Source organism: Euprymna scolopes, chromosome 30 (genome assembly GCF_053919585.1).
Source record: "Euprymna scolopes isolate OS-2025 chromosome 30, ASM5391958v1, whole genome shotgun sequence".
NCBI classification, from domain to species: Eukaryota; Metazoa; Mollusca; class Cephalopoda; order Sepiida; family Sepiolidae; genus Euprymna; species Euprymna scolopes.
The window spans coordinates 50,970,561-50,988,965 of record NC_136511.1 but is presented as its reverse complement, the minus strand read 5'-3'; the positions used below and the strand labels follow the sequence as shown (position 1 = coordinate 50,988,965).

Sequence of the window (18,405 nt, the reverse complement as noted above, 5' to 3'; positions counted from 1 at the left end):
AACAATTTTAAATGCCTGTACAAAAAAGTCTACAACAATTTTAAATGCCTGTACAAAAAAGTCTACAACAATTTTAAATGCCTGTACAAAAAAGTCTACAACAATTTTAAATGCCTGTACAAAAAAGTCTACAACAATTTTAAATGCCTGTACAAAAAAAGTATAGGAACTTATTTAAGGTATCTTATACTTCATGGAGGGGAGAAAAAAAAAAACAACAATATTCTTAAACAAGTCAATTTGAAAATACGTTTGCATTTTATTATGTTTTCTTTTTTCAAATGGTGTGTTTTTTTTGGTTGTTTTGTTTTACGGCATATCAACACTTTTCGATTTATTTAATGCCAAATCCAGTTATTTTGGAAACAGTATTAATGTTGCATCCAATTATTTTGTAGGTTTTTATTCTTAACGGGAAAGGGAAAAGAGTTACATTATTAATGTTTGGTAGATTTTAAGGTAGGAAACCAGTCAGGGAAATAGAAAGGGGAAATGGGAAGAAGGAAAAGGTGGGTTGTTTTTGTTTATGATTTTGCAGAACATAATTGAATTTTGCAAATGGAAATAGAAAAACAAAAAAACATCAATGTTAGGTGCATTTCATATCAGGAAGCCAATATCTTTAGACAGCCTGATCTGGTAGCACCAGTGTGTCGATTGAGTGACAAAATTGAGTCTTTTGTGGTAAATTAATTCCTTTCAGAAGTAGAGGGATGATTTTACATTTGGTTGGATATGTTTATTTTAAGTCTAAATTGCAGAATATTCAGAGCAGAGAGAGATTCACCTGTTCGAACAGCGAGTAACCAATGGCTTAGCACTGCACGCCTGTGGAACTGTTCCGTCTGCCTGCTTCCCACCGGACTACAACTTGGATGTGTTCAAGTCCTATGTTAACAAATTCCTAATGAACCGCCCCCTTAAGTAAACACTTCATCAAATCTCCACACTAACGTAATGTACTTGCAATAATCCTTATCCCTGAGTGGCTTCCGGGCCTTGATAAGTGGTGATCATTGTGTAAAAAAAAAAAAAAAAAAAAAAGTAGAAATCGAGATGATCTCACTAATCCTAATACTCCTTCCCCTATAAGACTTTTAGCAGTTTAAATTAAGAAAGTCAAAATTAGGAGAAAAACATTGAGTACTCTAATGGGGGTGGAGGTGGGGCAAGAAGCCACTCTTTGATGAAACAAAAGTTATTTAACTTCCCTCTTCCCAAAATGAATCGTTTCAAATCCTAATCTCCAAGGCAAAAATTAACATTAAGGCAAAGCAAGATGAAGGGAGATGAGAAAAAGAGTCAAGGACATTTTTTTTGTTGGGGGGGGGGGGGGGTCACTGCTTATCAGGAACCAAAGGCCACTCTAGAATAAGGGTTAAACAACATGATCAGTAAAGGTAGAATGAGGATAGGGCTAGATTATTTAAGACAACTGAACAGGAACTTATTTATATTAGATTTGAAAATGACCATGATATAATCAGCAGAGAAGCAGTCTCACGGTATTGTGTTCCACATACAGACAGTTCTAGGAAAGAAACTCTGCTCATGGAATTTTCATTTAATTTTAGGTACAGATAGAGAGTAAGGGAAATTGTTCGCAGTTGTTGCAGCTAGATAAGTGTTGCGAATGTTTTACCATAGATTGGAGCTCAGTTGAGCAACGATAGAGCAGAGAGTACTTTTAGTTATAAGAGAGAACTGTCAGTGGGAAAAGGAAGGCAAGGTGAGAGGAAGAAGAAAGAAAAAAAATATGATTTCGACCAAAAAGGTTCAGAGATTTAAGTCAAGATTTAAATGGAAATCTCATTTTTCTGAAATTAAAAAAGAAACGTGGAATTCCGTTACAAGTGGAAAACTAATATTTCTTTGTATTATTCGGATTAATTGGACTAATGTTCTCATCTTGCGTGTTATTTGCACGATGTTTCGGTTGATGTAACCTGCGACCTTCTTCAGGTGTCTAAATCGCCATGTTTGATAAAGAAAATGGAGAGGGGTTTAGCTCTACACTTTTGAGGTTTCGTATTTAGGTTAAGTTGAAAATAAATTTACAAAAAATTTATAAATCAATAAAAATATCAAGCAAAACAAGGAGGCCTCAAGTTTTGACAAACTTCTTGGCTTGACCATTACTCCTGATCTTAAATGGAACACGTACATCAAATCTGTTGCCAAGGCCGCTGGAAAAATGGTGGGATCTTTCTATCGATCCGGTAGATATCTCACTGCTGATGCTATTCTCTATCTATATAAGAGCCAGGTACGTCCAAGGATGGAATACTGTTGCCACATCTGGGCAGGAGCTGCTAGAAAGGACTTGGCCTGCCTTGATAGAGTTCAAAATAGACTTCGTAGCCTCATAGGAGATGTCCTTTTCTCTTCCTTACAACCTTTATCTCACAGAAGAGATGTTGCGAGTTTGTCTCTGATGTATCGTTATTTTCATGGAAAGTGTTCGAATGAGCTTCAATCTATGGTCCCCCCTCGCCAAACTTTCACAAGAAACACTCGTCTAGCTGTAAACACTATCAATAATTCCCCCCACTCTTTATCTGTGCCTAAACCTAAACGTAGATTCCATGAACAAAGCTTTTTTTCTTAGAACTGCACACCTGTGGAATTGTCTTCCGTTTTCCTGCTTTCCGGCTGACTACAATATGGTTGTCTTCAAGTCTTAATGTATAATTAGACAATCGATTGTAAGTGCTTAAAAAAAAGTTTACAAAACAAAAGCGATGACAAAGCATAATTGTGAAATCATATGCTTTCGTGTTGTCTATTTTAAAATTTTAACAAGATTTTTTTTTCTTCTCCATAACAGTAACTTATACACCTGAAGAAGGTTGGAGGTTACATCGACTGAAACATTGTGCAAATAACACACAAGTTGCAAACATTAGTCTGATTAATCCAACTAATAACAATAATCCTTTATCTCATTTTGGTTTGCTGGAAGAATTTTGATAGTTTTTGCATACTTGATGTAATTCCAATTTCTATGCTTTATCACAATGAATGTTATTTGTGCAACGTTTCGGTCGATGTAACCTTCAACCTTCCTCAGGTGTATATTGACCAAATGACACACAAGATGCGAACATTAGTCCGATAAATCCAAATGGTATAAACAATCATCCCCTCATCTCAAAAATTAAAAATTGTAACAAACATTTTTGTATGAAATTGAAAGTATTACCTGATGTGTTATGTCTGGTCGACATGTTGACATATCTTTCTTAAATTTCTTTGCAAGATGTCGATGTTTATCACAGTTTAATAATTCATACTGTTTGCCGATCTGAAGAAAAAGAAAAAGAAAAAAAAAAGGAAAGATTAATTAAAATATTTGGCTGCTAAAAAAAATAAAAATATATATATATATATATATCGATAAAAAATAAATATCTACAAAAGTGACTCTGTGTGTGTGTGTGTGTGATGATATGTTTCAACCTATATACTCAATGAATTTTTGATCTAGACTTGAAATTTGGTATATAGGGTATTCAGACATGTGGAAAACAATCGGTTTGCATCCAGAAAAAAAGGACTGCTAAAACGTCAAAATTAAAAAATTGGTACTTGCAGGTCATAGGATTTTTATCTGTTTCTCAACTGATCCACGACTGTTCATGTGCAAATCGTTCACATGACAGTTTATGTTAAGAATAAGTAGGTTTGAAATCACTTTTTAAAGATTGTGGCAAGCTGACCTAATGGTTATCCTACTTGACTCTCTCTTTTTAGGTTTTAGTTTCGATCTCAGCTCAAGCATTTTTAAAAAAATTTTTTTTCACTTACAAGAAGTGAACTGTTTAGAAAAAACATTCGCATGCACATGTCTTAGTTTCTTTCCGTTATTTTTCTTTTACTTAACTTTTTTTTAAAAAGGAATTAAGCGTTACGTTTAATACCGGGCATCTACTAGTAAATAAATAAAAAGATAAAAGAAATAAATAAATAAAACAAAATAAACAAATAAAAGAAATAAAATAAAACAAAGAAATAAAATAAAATAAAGAAATAAAAGAAATAAAATAAAATAAACAAATAAAAGAAATAAAATAAAATAAAGAAATAAAATAAAATAAAGAAATAAAAGAAATAAATAAATAAAACAAAATAAACAAATAAAAGAAATAAAATAAAGAAATAAAATAAAGAAATAAAATAAAGAAATAAAATAAAGAAATAAAATAAATAAAATAAATAAAATAAATAAAATAAATAAAAGAAATAAAATAAATAAATAAAATAAAATAAATAAATAAAATAAATAAAATAAATAAAAGAAATAAAAGAAATAAAAGAAATAAAATAAAATAAATAAAAGAATAAAATAAATAAAATAAATAAAAAAGAAGTTTTCAGGTATAATACTGATTTTCCAAAACCTTTTTTCAGTCCTGACAAAATCATGAGAAAAAAACTTGATAATCCTGTTGCCACTAACAGATGGCGCTGTGTGCAGCAAATCATTAATTTTTTTACACTGCATTTGCTAGTCTTCATTTATTTTGAAATTATATTCTATTTTGCTTAAATTTCTCTCTAGTTATGGCTTCACAAATAAATTTAAGTGGCAGGCCCATCTCTATCACATATGCATGGAGTATTGCAGCAACATCTGTTGGGTTGGTACACCGAATACTACTCTCTCTCTATTAGACAGTATATAAAAAAAAAAAAAAAATCAAAAGAATCTCCAATCTCATAGGTCCTAGACTGTAAACTAACCTCTAACCCCTGTCCCATCACCGTAATGCTGCCTTCCTGTACTTGTTTTGGCACAAAACCCTTGATTTACCTGACAAGCAACAAAATCACATCCCTTTGAAATATCATGTATATGTGTTCCTTCCAGGTCGACTTACTGAAATAACATACTTTATTTACAACCAATACTTATGGTAACTTCACAAGCTTATAATTTTACATTAAAACCCTGATTTTTTTTTTAAACACAAATAAACCGAAATAGGTGCTTCTACAGAATCTGAACAGAATCAAGCTAATTTTGCCTGAACTAAACTTAAAATTAAGGTTAGGCTTAGTTGAGGGTTAAAAAAAGTCCACTTAAAATTCTGTGGAAGTACTCCAAAATAAATTGGTTTCAACTAGTTCTTGAATGGTTTCATTTTAAATAATTTATGTCGCTAATAATAATTTTTGTTTTCGATCGTCTTTTTTTATTAATGTAAATTCACGCTGATAATTTGTTTGCATTGAAAAAAAAAAAAAAAAAAAAAAAACCCGCAATAATTTACAAAAAGGGGTGCTTCTTTGTTATGAGAATGAAATCAAAATCAGCAAAACTGATTTTCCATTAAAAAAAAAAAAATCAATGTTATCTACTTAACTGTCATATCGTAATTAGTTAACTATTACTGCATTATTACATAAAACATGTACTTTCAAAATTTTAGGATTCATTGATCTGCCACGAAAATGTAACAAGACTGCAGTTACTTCCCCTGTTTATCATTTAAGTACAATTTGGGAAACTATGGATCACGGTAAGCATAATAATTTTGTTTAATTATTTTATTTTTCTTGTAATAAAACAAGGAAAGCTTATTCAATTTTTTTTTTATTATTACATTTTCACCTCAAACAAGGCACATTGCCACTTTGATGTGGGGGCTACTATCAGGGACATAAGCTACAGGGGTACTATATGGGGAGTTGGGCAGCAAGATGTCAGTTCACGTTACATTTGAACTTCTGCATGTCAGTATAGTTGGGGAAGTAGGAACTCGGAAGGGAATTCCAAAGCTTAGCGGTTCTGGGGAAGAAACTAGGGATCTCAACTGTGAAGGGGTGGGATTTAGCTGCTTGTCGGGTTTGTTGGGGGTATTTACGTCGTTAAGTGCTTGCAGTTCATCGGAGCATTCACTATTAAAATACTTGTAGAACAGGCAGAGGGATGCTACATTTTGTCGATGGTTGGTGACTTTCTTTTGAACCTTGTCTAGGAGTGAGAGACTAGTAATAGTAGATGCACCAGACCAAATATGACAGCAATACTCCACACATGAGCGAATGGTCGCCTTATAGAGGTACAGGATACTTTCGGGCATTAGTAGCTTTCTAGCACAGTAGAGAGAACCTACCTTTTTCGCAGTGGTCCTGGCAAAATATTTATGAATATATGTAGGAATTTCTTTATTTTTCTCTGAAGATTTTTCCAGAGATGGAATGAGTGGGAGGGACAAAACTGTCTGCATATTTTTTTCCAATACTGTGCATCTGTAGGTAAACAAATGAATCGTTGCCTCAATTTTCCCCATGTTTTTAATTTTTTTTTTTTTTGTGTGTTTCTGATATGCATATTTATTTTTTTTTCAAAATTATAGAAAAAATGTCTTACTCTGATGTTTACATGTTCATACATGCAAAGAAAGCATTGAAGCATTACAAGTAAAACAAGTGAAGCATACATGGTCCCACGTGAACAAGGTATAAAAGAATTTATTCCTAAAATTCCCCAGGGGGCGTCAAATCCTGGTGAAAATGAACAAATGGTGCAGTTTTAGGCCTTAACATATGTAAATTTGAATTCTGCACCATGCAAAAAAAAAAAAAAAAAGAAGAAATTATTAAGTCCATCATTTGCCCCCTCTCTCCCATTTAGCCCCAAAAGTCTCCAAGGCCTTAACATATTTAAATTTGAGTTCAGCACCATGCAAAACGGCTGAAAATTTTGGACAAATATGGTAAAATAGTTCCAAAATTGGAGTGCTTTTATTAACGCTAAAAGAGCCGCTAGGGAACACCCAAGTGTTATCGTGAATTATAGACAAACAAAATTATATAGAAATCAGTTAGTTACAACTTTTCAAAAAGTTTTATAAAAATTCAAGGCATCAATTTTTTTTTGATAAACACAAAAATGTCAATTTTAGCCATTTTAACCCGAAAGGCACCCCTAGTGACAGGGGTCGGGGGGGGGGTACCGGAGTTTTCCTGGAAAATCTGTTCTGTTACTTTTTTTACTCATATAATGTTTAATTTAAAAAAAATTCCAAGATGTAGTTATTGAGAAAAGTGCGAAGGACGAACGGACAAGGGTGAATTTACAGGTCCACCCTCCTTTTGTCGCTAAAAATGTTACTTTATTAATAACAGTGGGGGTGCCCATTTTTGCCCAGCTGTTTGTAGGTGTAAAAGAAAAAGCCTTGAGGCAAATAGCCTGATAACTTACCACGACGCTATGAGGGTAGAGAAGTGATAATGGTTGAAATTAAACATTTAAAAAAAGCAGGTGGTTAAACGAACGTCAACGTGTAGTTTTTTTTAGGTAAGACATCACACCATAGAAAAAAAATGAAATCCCAGCGCAGCGCAAATTTTATAACATAAAAGTTGCTGAAAGAAAAGATAGACATGACCTCGTTTCGTAAATCGGAGATATTATAATCTAGAAAGTATATAAAAAGTCGTAAGAATTAGTGTCCCTTTTGCCCTCCAAAAGCCTTTGCCAGACATACAAAAAAAAAATGCACACACACATTTTCGCTTTTATATTATAGACTAGCGAGGGGTACCCGGCATTGCCCGGGTGTTGGGGGGGGGGGGGGGGAGGTAAAAAAAAAAAAAAAGTAAGTATGAAGATCGAACCCGAACCGTTGAGGCAAAGTTGTGAAAAATTAACCATTGCCCCACCGCGACATGCTTACGGAAATACGTTTGAATTTATTTAATTATTTGGATTTAGCAGGTGCTGACTGCGGGATTTCATTTACTGCTGAACGCTTTTTTCCTCGCCCCCAAGATATTATAGGAAAAAGACTAACCCACATGCGGCGAGCGACAAATATTGAATATTTATCTTCCCGAAATCGAGCAAATTAAATAGACAGGCAAGTTTTGTTGTTAACTGTGAGATATTATGATTTCTATGTGATATAAAATTTTTTAAAAAGTTGTGAAGTGAGCGACCGCTTCTCTGAAAGAAGCCTTTTGTAGACACACAGAAAAAACGAACACACATACATACATTTTCGCTTTTATATTTATAGATGAAATAATTTTTGCAATTATTTTTCTTTTTTTGGTAAAAATATTGAATAAACAACGCTTGATTCGATGATAATATCGTTAGTTCAAGAAAATTAATTTTTCTTCGTTATAACAACATTATTAACACAGTACACTGAAAAAGAGTCAAGATAAACATTAATCAGAAGGGACTTTTTCAGGGCATTCATTGTGAAGCAAAACAGTCAGCAGAAAACGGAAGTAAACAAAGGCATATAGAACTTGAATAAAGTCACATAATGATATTGGCGATAGTTAGTTAGTTCGTTGTCCGCTTGAAATATTTGCACAAAATACGTAGTGATAATTCTTTTTTTTTTTTTAAATTGTTACAATCTATGATGGTTTATTTTCATAAAAAAGCAAAATAAATTCATGCGATTTTATAATTTTTTTCAAACTATAACTTTAGTAAAGGTATTTTTGTTTACACAAAAAAATAGATTTCCAGTAACATTTAAAAAATAATAATGGGTGTCATTATATTCCGTAATCATTACTTAATAACCCGTAAGTGCAAAATGAATGGCCGATCTCGAAAATGCATAAACATTCTAACCTCTCCTTTCATTTAAAAATTCATCAAAATTCAGGAAACCAACCAATTTTAATGAATTTTCCAGTATTTATTAAGTAATGATCACGGAATAAAATGAATACATTATTTTGTTTTTAATTTAAGTGAAAATGTATTATTTTTTGTAAACAAAAACACCCTTATTAAAGTTAAAGTTTTAAGTACTAAAAAAAAAACACATATTTGTGTTTGTGTTTTTTTTTAAATAAAAATAAATCATTGTAGATGAAAAAAAAAAATAGTATTTCTGGAACATTACAGGAAAAAAGCCCCTAAAGTCCGTGTAAATGAAATCAATATAACTCAAAGAGAAATTAACACTGGGTACCCATGCTAGATTTTTTTATTTACAAAATATTGCTTTCAATTTCACTTCTGGCTGATAGCACCCAAGTCCCCACCATTTTTTTTTACGATCGGGCAACTAAATATTTAATCTTTTGCTAATATGGTAGAGTAGTGTCTAATCAATAATAATCCGTTGAAAAAAGATGAAAAGAAAAAAATACAAGGGTGTGTGTTATGCAGTCCTACTCTCGTTTTTTTGTGTTAACAGTTTTAAAAAAATCAGGAAAAAATTAAGTAATATTTACTGGGGAGACCTTTTCAAGACAAATTTTAAACCAAACAAGCCCCCCTCCCAACATTATTTTAAGTGTTTTTAAATGTTTAGAACTTGTGAACCCCCATTCCCTCTTCCTCCCCTCTGCCGCCAAACGTGAAAAAATGCTAACAATTACATGTCCCGTTTACATGCACACTTGCAAGTACCAAAATGGTCATGAACAATAACAAGAAATTACATTGCTTAATATCTGGAAAACTACTTATTTACAAAAAATTTAAATGCGATATTCGTTTTCAGCACAGTCGAAAACCTTAAAAAATGTCATTTTAAAGGAAAATGTTAAGGTGGAAACCAGGTAAAAATTTTCCCCCCAAAATTATAAGTTTTGCTTTTTGCAAAAAAAAACAAAACAAAAAGATGTTGCATCTGTTCAGTTCAAAAGGGAGTATTCCATCGTGTCATTTTGGCAATCAGGAAACAATATGCGATATGATTTGGGTGGGGAGGGGCATCTTTGCAGTATTTGGGCAGCCGCCATGTTTTTGGGTGCGCTTTACTAAACTGTCGCCAAGATATGCTTTGCAATTCAAAAAATGTTTTGAAAAAAAATTCTGATATTGCTTTAATTTGGAAAAACGTTTCATTTAAATTATCAATTTTGTTGTTGACCCTTCAATGTTGCTTTAATTCGAAAAATGTTTTATGAAAATTATTTGTTAAAAAAACAAAAAAAAACATTTATTTTATAAAAATCCAATGTTGCTTCGATTACAAAACTGTTTTATTAAAATTATATTTTCCTATGATGCCTTCTCAATAAATGTTTTTACAATTATATTCTGATACATTTTTATACAATAAATGTTTTGGTTGTCAAATATTTTTCTATTTGGTAAAAAAAAAAAAAAAAAAAAAAAAAAAAAAAAAAATCTTGTTTGTTATTTATTTGATTATAAAGAAATTGGAGTTATCAACCCCTAATAATGGCGGCCACCCGAATACTGCAGAAGTGCCGATTTTTGTTTTAGGTGAACAACTTTATTTACTTTTTGTATTTGATTAACATTGTTTTATTGTTACATTTTATTTCCTTTTTATTTTGTTTAAATTGATTAAAAGTGGGTACTTGTACAGTTTAATCAAGACATAAAAAAATGAAAATATAGAAAAAAGGTCATATTGTACGTATCCGTTTTGGACTGAAGATCTCCGATAAAAAAATTCACTTAATTTCATCGAGTAGTTTTTTTTACTTACAGCAGAAAAACATGGTTTTATGAGAGCGCAACGAAGGTAGACATCCATGAATTTTTTTAACACGCCACGGGGAGATAACTCAGTTTAAATCACCAACACTCATCCGACAAAAAAATTGCACTTAATTTGATCAATTTTTTACAGAGGAAAATCTAATTTTAATGAGATCAATCGCGCCCATCTTGCTTATTTCACGGACGAGGAGGGGGGGTGCCTTAAAGTTATCAACAAAAGACAAAATGAAAAAGGGATAAAAAAAAAAGGACAGAGAAACTCTGTAAAGTTAAATGAAAAGAACTAAAATATTTATGTAGGTATTTTTTCTGCCTATGTTTCAAAATAATCTTGTCAAATTTAGACAAACTTTAAGTGGTGATGAAATTATCTCCCTTTGTGTACCTCCTCCTCGTGCGTGAAATAAATGAAATGGCAGGATATTACCAATCTCATAAAAATTTGGTTTTCCTCTGTAAAACAAAAAAATCTACTTGATCAAATTAAGTGATTTTTTCTTTCTTTTTTTTTTTTTTTTTTTTTTACATAAGAGGCACCACTTATCAAGGCTTGAAAGTCACTTGAGGATAAGGGTTAATGAATTAAGCTTCTTTCTTAGAACTGCATGGTGGTCAAAGGAAACATGTAATAATCGTTAGTAGTGGAAATTTGGTAAATTGGATTACTTAAGGAGACAGCATATCAAGAATTTGTTTATGTTTGACTTGAAAACAACAAAATTGTTGTCAGCTGGAAAATAGGCAAACGCAATAGAGTTCCACAGGCGTGCAGTTCTAAGAAAAAAGCTTAATTCATGCAATCTACATTTAGGTTTAGGCACAGATAAAGAGTGAGGGATATTATTGATAGTGGTTTCAGTTAGATGAGTGTTATTCATTAAAGTTTGGCAAAGGGGACCATAGATTGGAGTTCAGAGCACTTGCCATAAAAATAACAATAAAGCAGAGACAGGCTCGCAACGTCTCTTCTGTAGGAAAGAGGTTGCAAGGAAGAGAAAAGGGCATCCTCCACTAGGCTACGAAGTCTATTTTGAACTCTGTCAAGGCATGATAAGCTGCTTCTAGCAGCTCTTGCCCAGATGTGGCAATAGTACTTCATCTTTGGATGTACCTGGTTCTTATATAGGTAGAGAATTGAATCAGCAGTGAAATATAAAATCAGGCATAAAGGTCAAACCCAGAAGCTTGTCAAAACATGGAGCCTCCCCAAGACAAAAGCCATTCATTTCAATGTATGCCAGACAGGGATCAGAGCGTTGATGATGAAAAGATAGAAGCTTGGTTTTAGATGCATTAAAAGTAACCAGCCATCTCTTTCCCCATTGAACCACATAATCACGAGCAGAGGAGAGAACTTGGCCATTTACAGCCTTTGATGTGTTGTCATAGATGGTAGTATCATCAGCATAAATGTCTACGAACGATCTTAGGATGTGATTTGGGAGGTCACTGATGTAGATCAGGAAGAGAGTTTGGCCCCTCCAGCATTAATACTGTGAGCTTCTGATTTCAGCCCATCAACCACTACTCTTATGAACGAAAAGTGAGTTAATAACTGAGAAGACATTTCCAGCTATACTGTAGCTGGAGATTTTGTGAAGTAAACCTTTATGCCATACCCTATCAAAGGCCTTTGATATATCGTGAGCAATTTCCCTTGGAAGGAAGCCCCATCGAGAGATTCGCTAATCCTATGAGATATAACTTAGCACATCTGCTGTAAATCTAGCAGAACGGAAACCATATTGCATGTCACTAAGAAGGTTATTTTTGCCGAGGGGGTTGACTACTTCTCTATTTAAAACAGATTCCAGCAACGCACAGGAGACTTATTGGTCTGTACTGAGAGGAAGATAACCGATCATCTGAATTCTTAAATACAGGGCATACTGATGAGATTTTTCAGGGTGTTGGGAAGCAATTCTCTTTAAACAGCTTTGTAAGTATTGGAGCTAGTTCTGGTTGAAGCTTTTTGAACACTATAATTGGAATGCTGTCAGGGCCAGTTGCTTTACTAGAATCAAGGTTTTTGATTAGCTTGACAACATCACACACGGATATTTGTATGCCGCATAGCATGCTTTCAGATACAGGAGGAAATACGACGGATTAGCGGCCTTAATCGCATAGGGTAGAATTAGTTGCAAAGTTCTTGGCAAAGAGTTTGACTGTCTGATGCTGACGAGATTACCTCAGGTTCATTGATGGTTTGGACAGAGCACACGTTTCTGTTCAGGACCATATTTGCTATCTGCCAAAATTGGTAGGAACTAAGCTGCTGGTCAGCTATTTTGGACTTAGCTGATTGAGCATACAAATCTCTCACATTCTTTATTATTCTTTTACAGTGGTTGCTGGCAGTCCTGAGAGCGGCTTTAGGTTCAGTATATCTGTTATGTTGGAAGCAATGGAAAAAGTGATTTCTGTGTGCAATGACAGCAGCACATTCTGGAGCAAACCACAGTTGGCTGTTAGGTTTTTGTTGGAATTTTTAAGAGAGTATAAAGCTGTCTCTACCTACAATTAACCATTCTGTCAGGTCTGAGGACACATTCTTTTTAAACATGGAACGCAGAGGTAGATCAGATATAAATGTAGAGAAGCTATCCCAGTCAGCCATAGAGTATTGATTTACTATACGATGGAGAGATATGTCAAAGGACTTATTACATTTTATTTTTATCTTAACTGATTCAACTGAGAAGATCCCAGTGGAGACAGAATGGAAGATGAACATAGCTCAGAGCAAGTTGTGAGAAAAAGGTTTAGGAGACTTGCATACTGACTGTCGGTGTCGGGCACACGGGTGGGTTCATTAACAATCTAAGTTAGGTCATAAGGAATGGAGAAATCGTGGAACTTCATTCCATAACAGGTACATACAATATAACTTTTTTCCCCCCCAATATTTTCATTTTTTAATGTCTTCACTAAACTGTACAACAAAATAACATTATTTCCTTAGTAAACGCTAGTTATCTTTCTTAGATAAAGACCAAATCCCAAATAAGCGCCGCATGTTCTGTAACTATTCTGTACTTTCACCTTACAATTTAATAATAAAAAAAAAAGATATCATAAAACTTGAACTTGAAAATACTATTAAAAATTATTGTACAGAAATATCAGACACTGTGATACCAAACAATTTGGCTAGGAACAAAGTGTAGGATCTGTTCTGATGCTGCTGCACTTGATCTTCTGTGCTCGGTCATTAAACGAGAAGTCTCTGGTCCCCCCCTCGCCAATCTTTCACGAAAAACACCCGTCTAGCTGAATCCACTGTGAAAAATTTCCCCCACTCTTTATCTATGCCTAAATCAAAACGTGGATTCCATGAACAAAGCTTCTTTCTTAGAAGTGCACGCCTGTAGAATTCTGTTCCATCTGCCTGCTTCCCACCTGACTACAACTTGGATGTGTTCAAGTCCAACGTTAACAAATTCCTAATGAACCGCCCCCTTAAGTAAACACTTCATCAAATCTCCACACTAACGTACTGTACTTGCAATAACCCTTATCCCTGAGTGGCTTCCGGGCCTTGATAAGTGGTGACCAGACCACCGTTTAAATAAAAAAAAAAAAAAAGTCCATTTACGCTGACGTAATATTTATTTTGGTACTCATGCAGGGAGTGCCGTGCTGAAATAATAACGGTGGGTTTGTATTACTGTACACATAGATTCGAAAAAGTTGTCAAAAAACAAATATAGAACAAATAAATGTTATCAAAGGCAAGATAAGTTACTTTTCTACCAAACTGGATATATTTTTTGTGTTTTTATTCAGTGTAACATGTTTATTCAGCTCGAAAAACATGCAGTGTTTACCGATGTATTGGAAAATTCAAAATGGCAGCCGACTCTCTCTCGGAGAGGGTACGTTTGGGAAAAAGTATTATAAATAATAAACTAGACAAAATACTGTTAGAAATTCGCTCAATATATGTTACCGTGACATAAGTTGACATGTATTCGGTTGTTTTCTAACAGTATTTTGTCTAGTTTATTATTTATAATACCTTTTCCCAAACGTACCCTCTCCGAGAGAGAGTCGGCTGCCATTTTGAATTTTCCAATACATCGGTAAACACTGCATGTTTTTCGAGCTGAATAAACATGTTACACTGAATAAAAACACAAAAAATATATCCAGTTAGGTAGAAAAGTAACTTATCTTGCCTTTGATAACATTTATTTGTTCTATATTTGTTTTTTGACAACTTTTTCGAATCTATGTGTACAGTAATACAAACCCATATTACGTACTAATTGTCATGTCGAAAATAGTAATATATTAAAAAATTACGAAAATTCAGCCCGCAGAAAGTTATTTATACTTAAAAGTGGGTTTGTTTTATTATACACACAGATTCGAAAAAGTTGTCAACAAACACATATATAACAAATAAAGGTTATCAAAGGTGTTAGAAACCCATCCAGTAAATTTTACAGTGACATTTGTTGGGTGGGTTTCTAACACCATTTTGTTTTATTTCTTATTTTGAAGTGATTATCAAATCTTCAAAGACATCGCGGCCATCTTTTCTTGTTCGTCGGCAGCCGTCAACATTATTCATTTTTCGAAGCGAATAAACATTTTACATTAAATAAAAACACTAAAAACTTATCCGGTTAGGTAGAAAAGTAACAAAACAACAGTAGTTCTACTCTACGAATTTTCGTAATTTTTCGATATCTTACTATTTTCGACATGACAATTAAGCAGTGAAGCACGTAGTACTGCTTTTGCTTAAAACGGCATATTTAAAAAACTTATCGGTAAATTTATACAAATACCGTGACAGCGAATTAGTAGAAAAAAATGTACCCTAACCCTAACCCAGTTTTCAGATTCGTGTTCAGCACACCGAAACGTAACAGAATACTACGTAAAAGATTTTACTAATTCGCTGTCACGGTGTTTGTATAATAATACCAAATTATCTGTTTACTATCTGAACAAGCATCGATAAAGCAATGTCTAACATATATTGTTTGGATCTTATGCAGAATTCGGATCGTGTTGAAATAACGTTGTTATTCAGAAACCCATTCTTAGCATAGGGAAGGTGCTTTTGTAACTATTCTGTAATTTCATCTACTAATTTCATAAACAAAAATATCGTAAAAATTGAATGTTACTTGAAAATCCAATAAAAAAAAAAAAAAAATAGCACAGTCCGTATTTTGCATGTGTACTCATTCTTGTCTAATAAAAAATTGGTATTATTCAATATATACTATGTATATAATATTAATCGAAAAATAAAAACTTAGATTTTGGGGGGCTACAAAAAGCGACCACGTGTTTTGTTTAAAAACGAAAGAAATGAAGAGTTTTAAAAATGTCATTTTACCTTTACAATTTCTAGTGACGCGTTTTCTAGAACAACAATCAGACGCCTCTTTTCGACATTTCGCCGCGAATTGAAAAGTCGGATAATTTTTTGTTTTTCTTTAGTTTCCTCGTGATCACTTTCGTCGGACATATTGATAAATATTTTGTCACAAAGAACCAAATAAGTTTACCGGAAGTAAAAATCATTAAAAAAAGAGCGCTTCTCAGGGGAGATAACTCTTACCACTTAATTTTTCCACTTTCCCAGCTGCAATTGTAGTCATCGTGCATCACTGCATCTTGTTCTGCCCTAAATCAAAAAACTAGAGACTTCTCGACTGGGGTAATTTATTAAACGAAATCGTTAAATTTGTAGCTAAGAAATCATTTTCGACTGCCGAAAGCGGTAAACTTGTGGATAAAGATTCTTAACTAAATCATCCTCTCCAAATGAGATTCTATCTTTTTTAAGCTAACCTAAAAAAAACTTGGGCGAAAAGGAAGACATTTAGGGTGAGGGATAAATTTCGCATCTAAATTCAACGTAAAACGATCACCCATTTTCGGGCCACCGTCTAACCGGATAGCGTTTAAAAGACATATAATCGGAATGTTTGTTGTTAATGAAGATAAATTGAGTGGGGTTTTTTTGGGGGGGGGGTGAGGGAGGAGAGGTGGTAAAAAAGCCCTTTCTTAATGTTGCTACTAATCGAAAGTTTGAGCAGTACCCCCCCCCCCAAAAAAAGAACCTCCCTTATATTGGATTTACAACACAATTTATATGTAAACTCATTTATGCGCACATCGTCTGCGCATAAACTATCCTGAATAAAAACAAATAATTATATTTTGAACCAATCAGAATTTTTTGTTTTTTAATATATCTGAAAGAAGCCACTTCGATTCCTTAAAAAGCTAGATTTTTTTTCAATTAACCAATTGAGGTGTGCTGACATGTCAACTCTCTCTCTCTCTCACACACACACACACACACATACACACGCACACATCCCTGGAAGACCAAGCTGTAACGAGATACAAATAGCAGCCATAAAGGGAACAGCATCTATTCTTAAAAGATCCCTCGGATATAAATTTAAATCATAGCAGAATCAAGTGTTAGCTCCAGGAGGGAGCCCCTTGATATCTTAAAACTTACTGAAGTTAAATAAAAAAAAACTTGAATCCCTGAGTTATCGTTTGCTCACTTATAACCAACTCATCCATTGAAATATTATTAACTTTTTTCACTGAATTGTTTTTTTACATATGGAAGAGGACAGATCCCAGTAATTAAAGGAACAACATAAGTAAGTTTGAAAATAATATTTGTTAAAAGGAAAACGCTAGAATCGAACCAAGTATTCAAAAGTTAAAAGTGAATACAATTTGCAATCTCAGGAATTTAGAGAATTGTCCATTATCATAGAAATAACTAAATAATGATAAACCAGATGTCAGAGTTAGGAAAATGGAAAACAAAAGTTTAGGAATTTTCTTTGTGTGGCCGAACGCATGTTGGAAGTCATGTATGTAAATTCACGTAAGAACGTTCACGTGGCTGGAGCACGTCTTTGACGTCACAAAGAAAGATATTTACAATATATTCAGAGAGTCAGTTCAGTCAGAGGAGTCAGTTCAGAGAAGAGAGACGAGTTAGCTGAAACCCTTTTAGAAGCGATCAGAAAGGGAAACAAGAAAATGTAGAAATCTAAAGGCAATTGAATTCCTATTTCGTATTTTGTAAATGAATTTTGTGTAACATATTTCCAAAGTGTTAACTGTCCCCACCATCACAAGTAATGTATTTCCCCTCTGTGTTAAAATGAACTGTATTTCACGTCTCTATCCTCAATAATGTTAACGTATCCCTCTTTCAATAATAAATATTCATCACCTATGTGTAGTAAGAAATGTTATCACAGTCGTCGTTGTGATGTACGCAGTATATAAATGTCTCATTCTCATGTTGTCTCCATTATATATGCCGTCCCCGATATATATCTGTTAACAGACATTGATATACACACCCGATTATGTTACATTTTTTCTGATATAAAAAACAATGAGCATTAACTCTTATTAACAACTTTTAATGAAATATAATATATAATTGAGTAAAGAAGTTTTGATTAAGATTTTTTTACCCCTGTAATGCACGGCACTTAAACTATCGATTCTGACTTTTTCGCTAGCATGAGGTGGTAGCAATGCCAGAGACTAACAGGGCTCTACATTGCGAATGACAGGGTTCAAAAGAGAGTCGCAAATCTGATAGGCCCTAAACTGGCATCTAAACTTCAGCCTCTGTCCCATCGTCGAAACGTTGCATCCCTCTGCCTGTTCTACAAGTATTATAATGGTGAATGCTCTGAAGAACTGCAAGCACTTGTGCCCCCACGACGTGAACACCCTCGACAGACCCGACAAGCTGCAAAATCCCACCCCCACACTGTAGAGATCCCTAGATGTAAAAGATCTTTCTACTCCAGTAGTTTCTTCCCCAGAACTGCTAGACTTTGGAATTCCATTCCAGGTCACTGCTTCCCCAACTGTACTGACATGCATAAGTTCAAGTGCAACGTGAACCAACATCTCGCTGC

The 18,405-nt window shown here is 33.7% G+C and overlaps 1 protein-coding gene across 1 annotated transcript in view; it reads right to left on the bottom strand.

Annotated features, from left to right (window-relative positions):
- Positions 1-16,013, bottom strand: part of LOC145254800 (ribosomal RNA small subunit methyltransferase NEP1-like) — a 39,141-nt gene extending 23,128 nt beyond the window's left edge. The window contains exons 1-2 of the mRNA XM_080113587.1: positions 15,822-16,013; positions 3,203-3,304 (exon numbers count right to left, since the gene is read on the bottom strand). Of these exons, the coding sequence (XP_079969713.1) occupies positions 3,203-3,304; positions 15,822-15,953 (234 nt within the window). The 5' untranslated portion in view covers positions 15,954-16,013. The remainder of the gene's footprint in view (positions 1-3,202; positions 3,305-15,821) is intronic.
- Between the last annotated feature and the right edge of the window lie 2,392 nt (positions 16,014-18,405).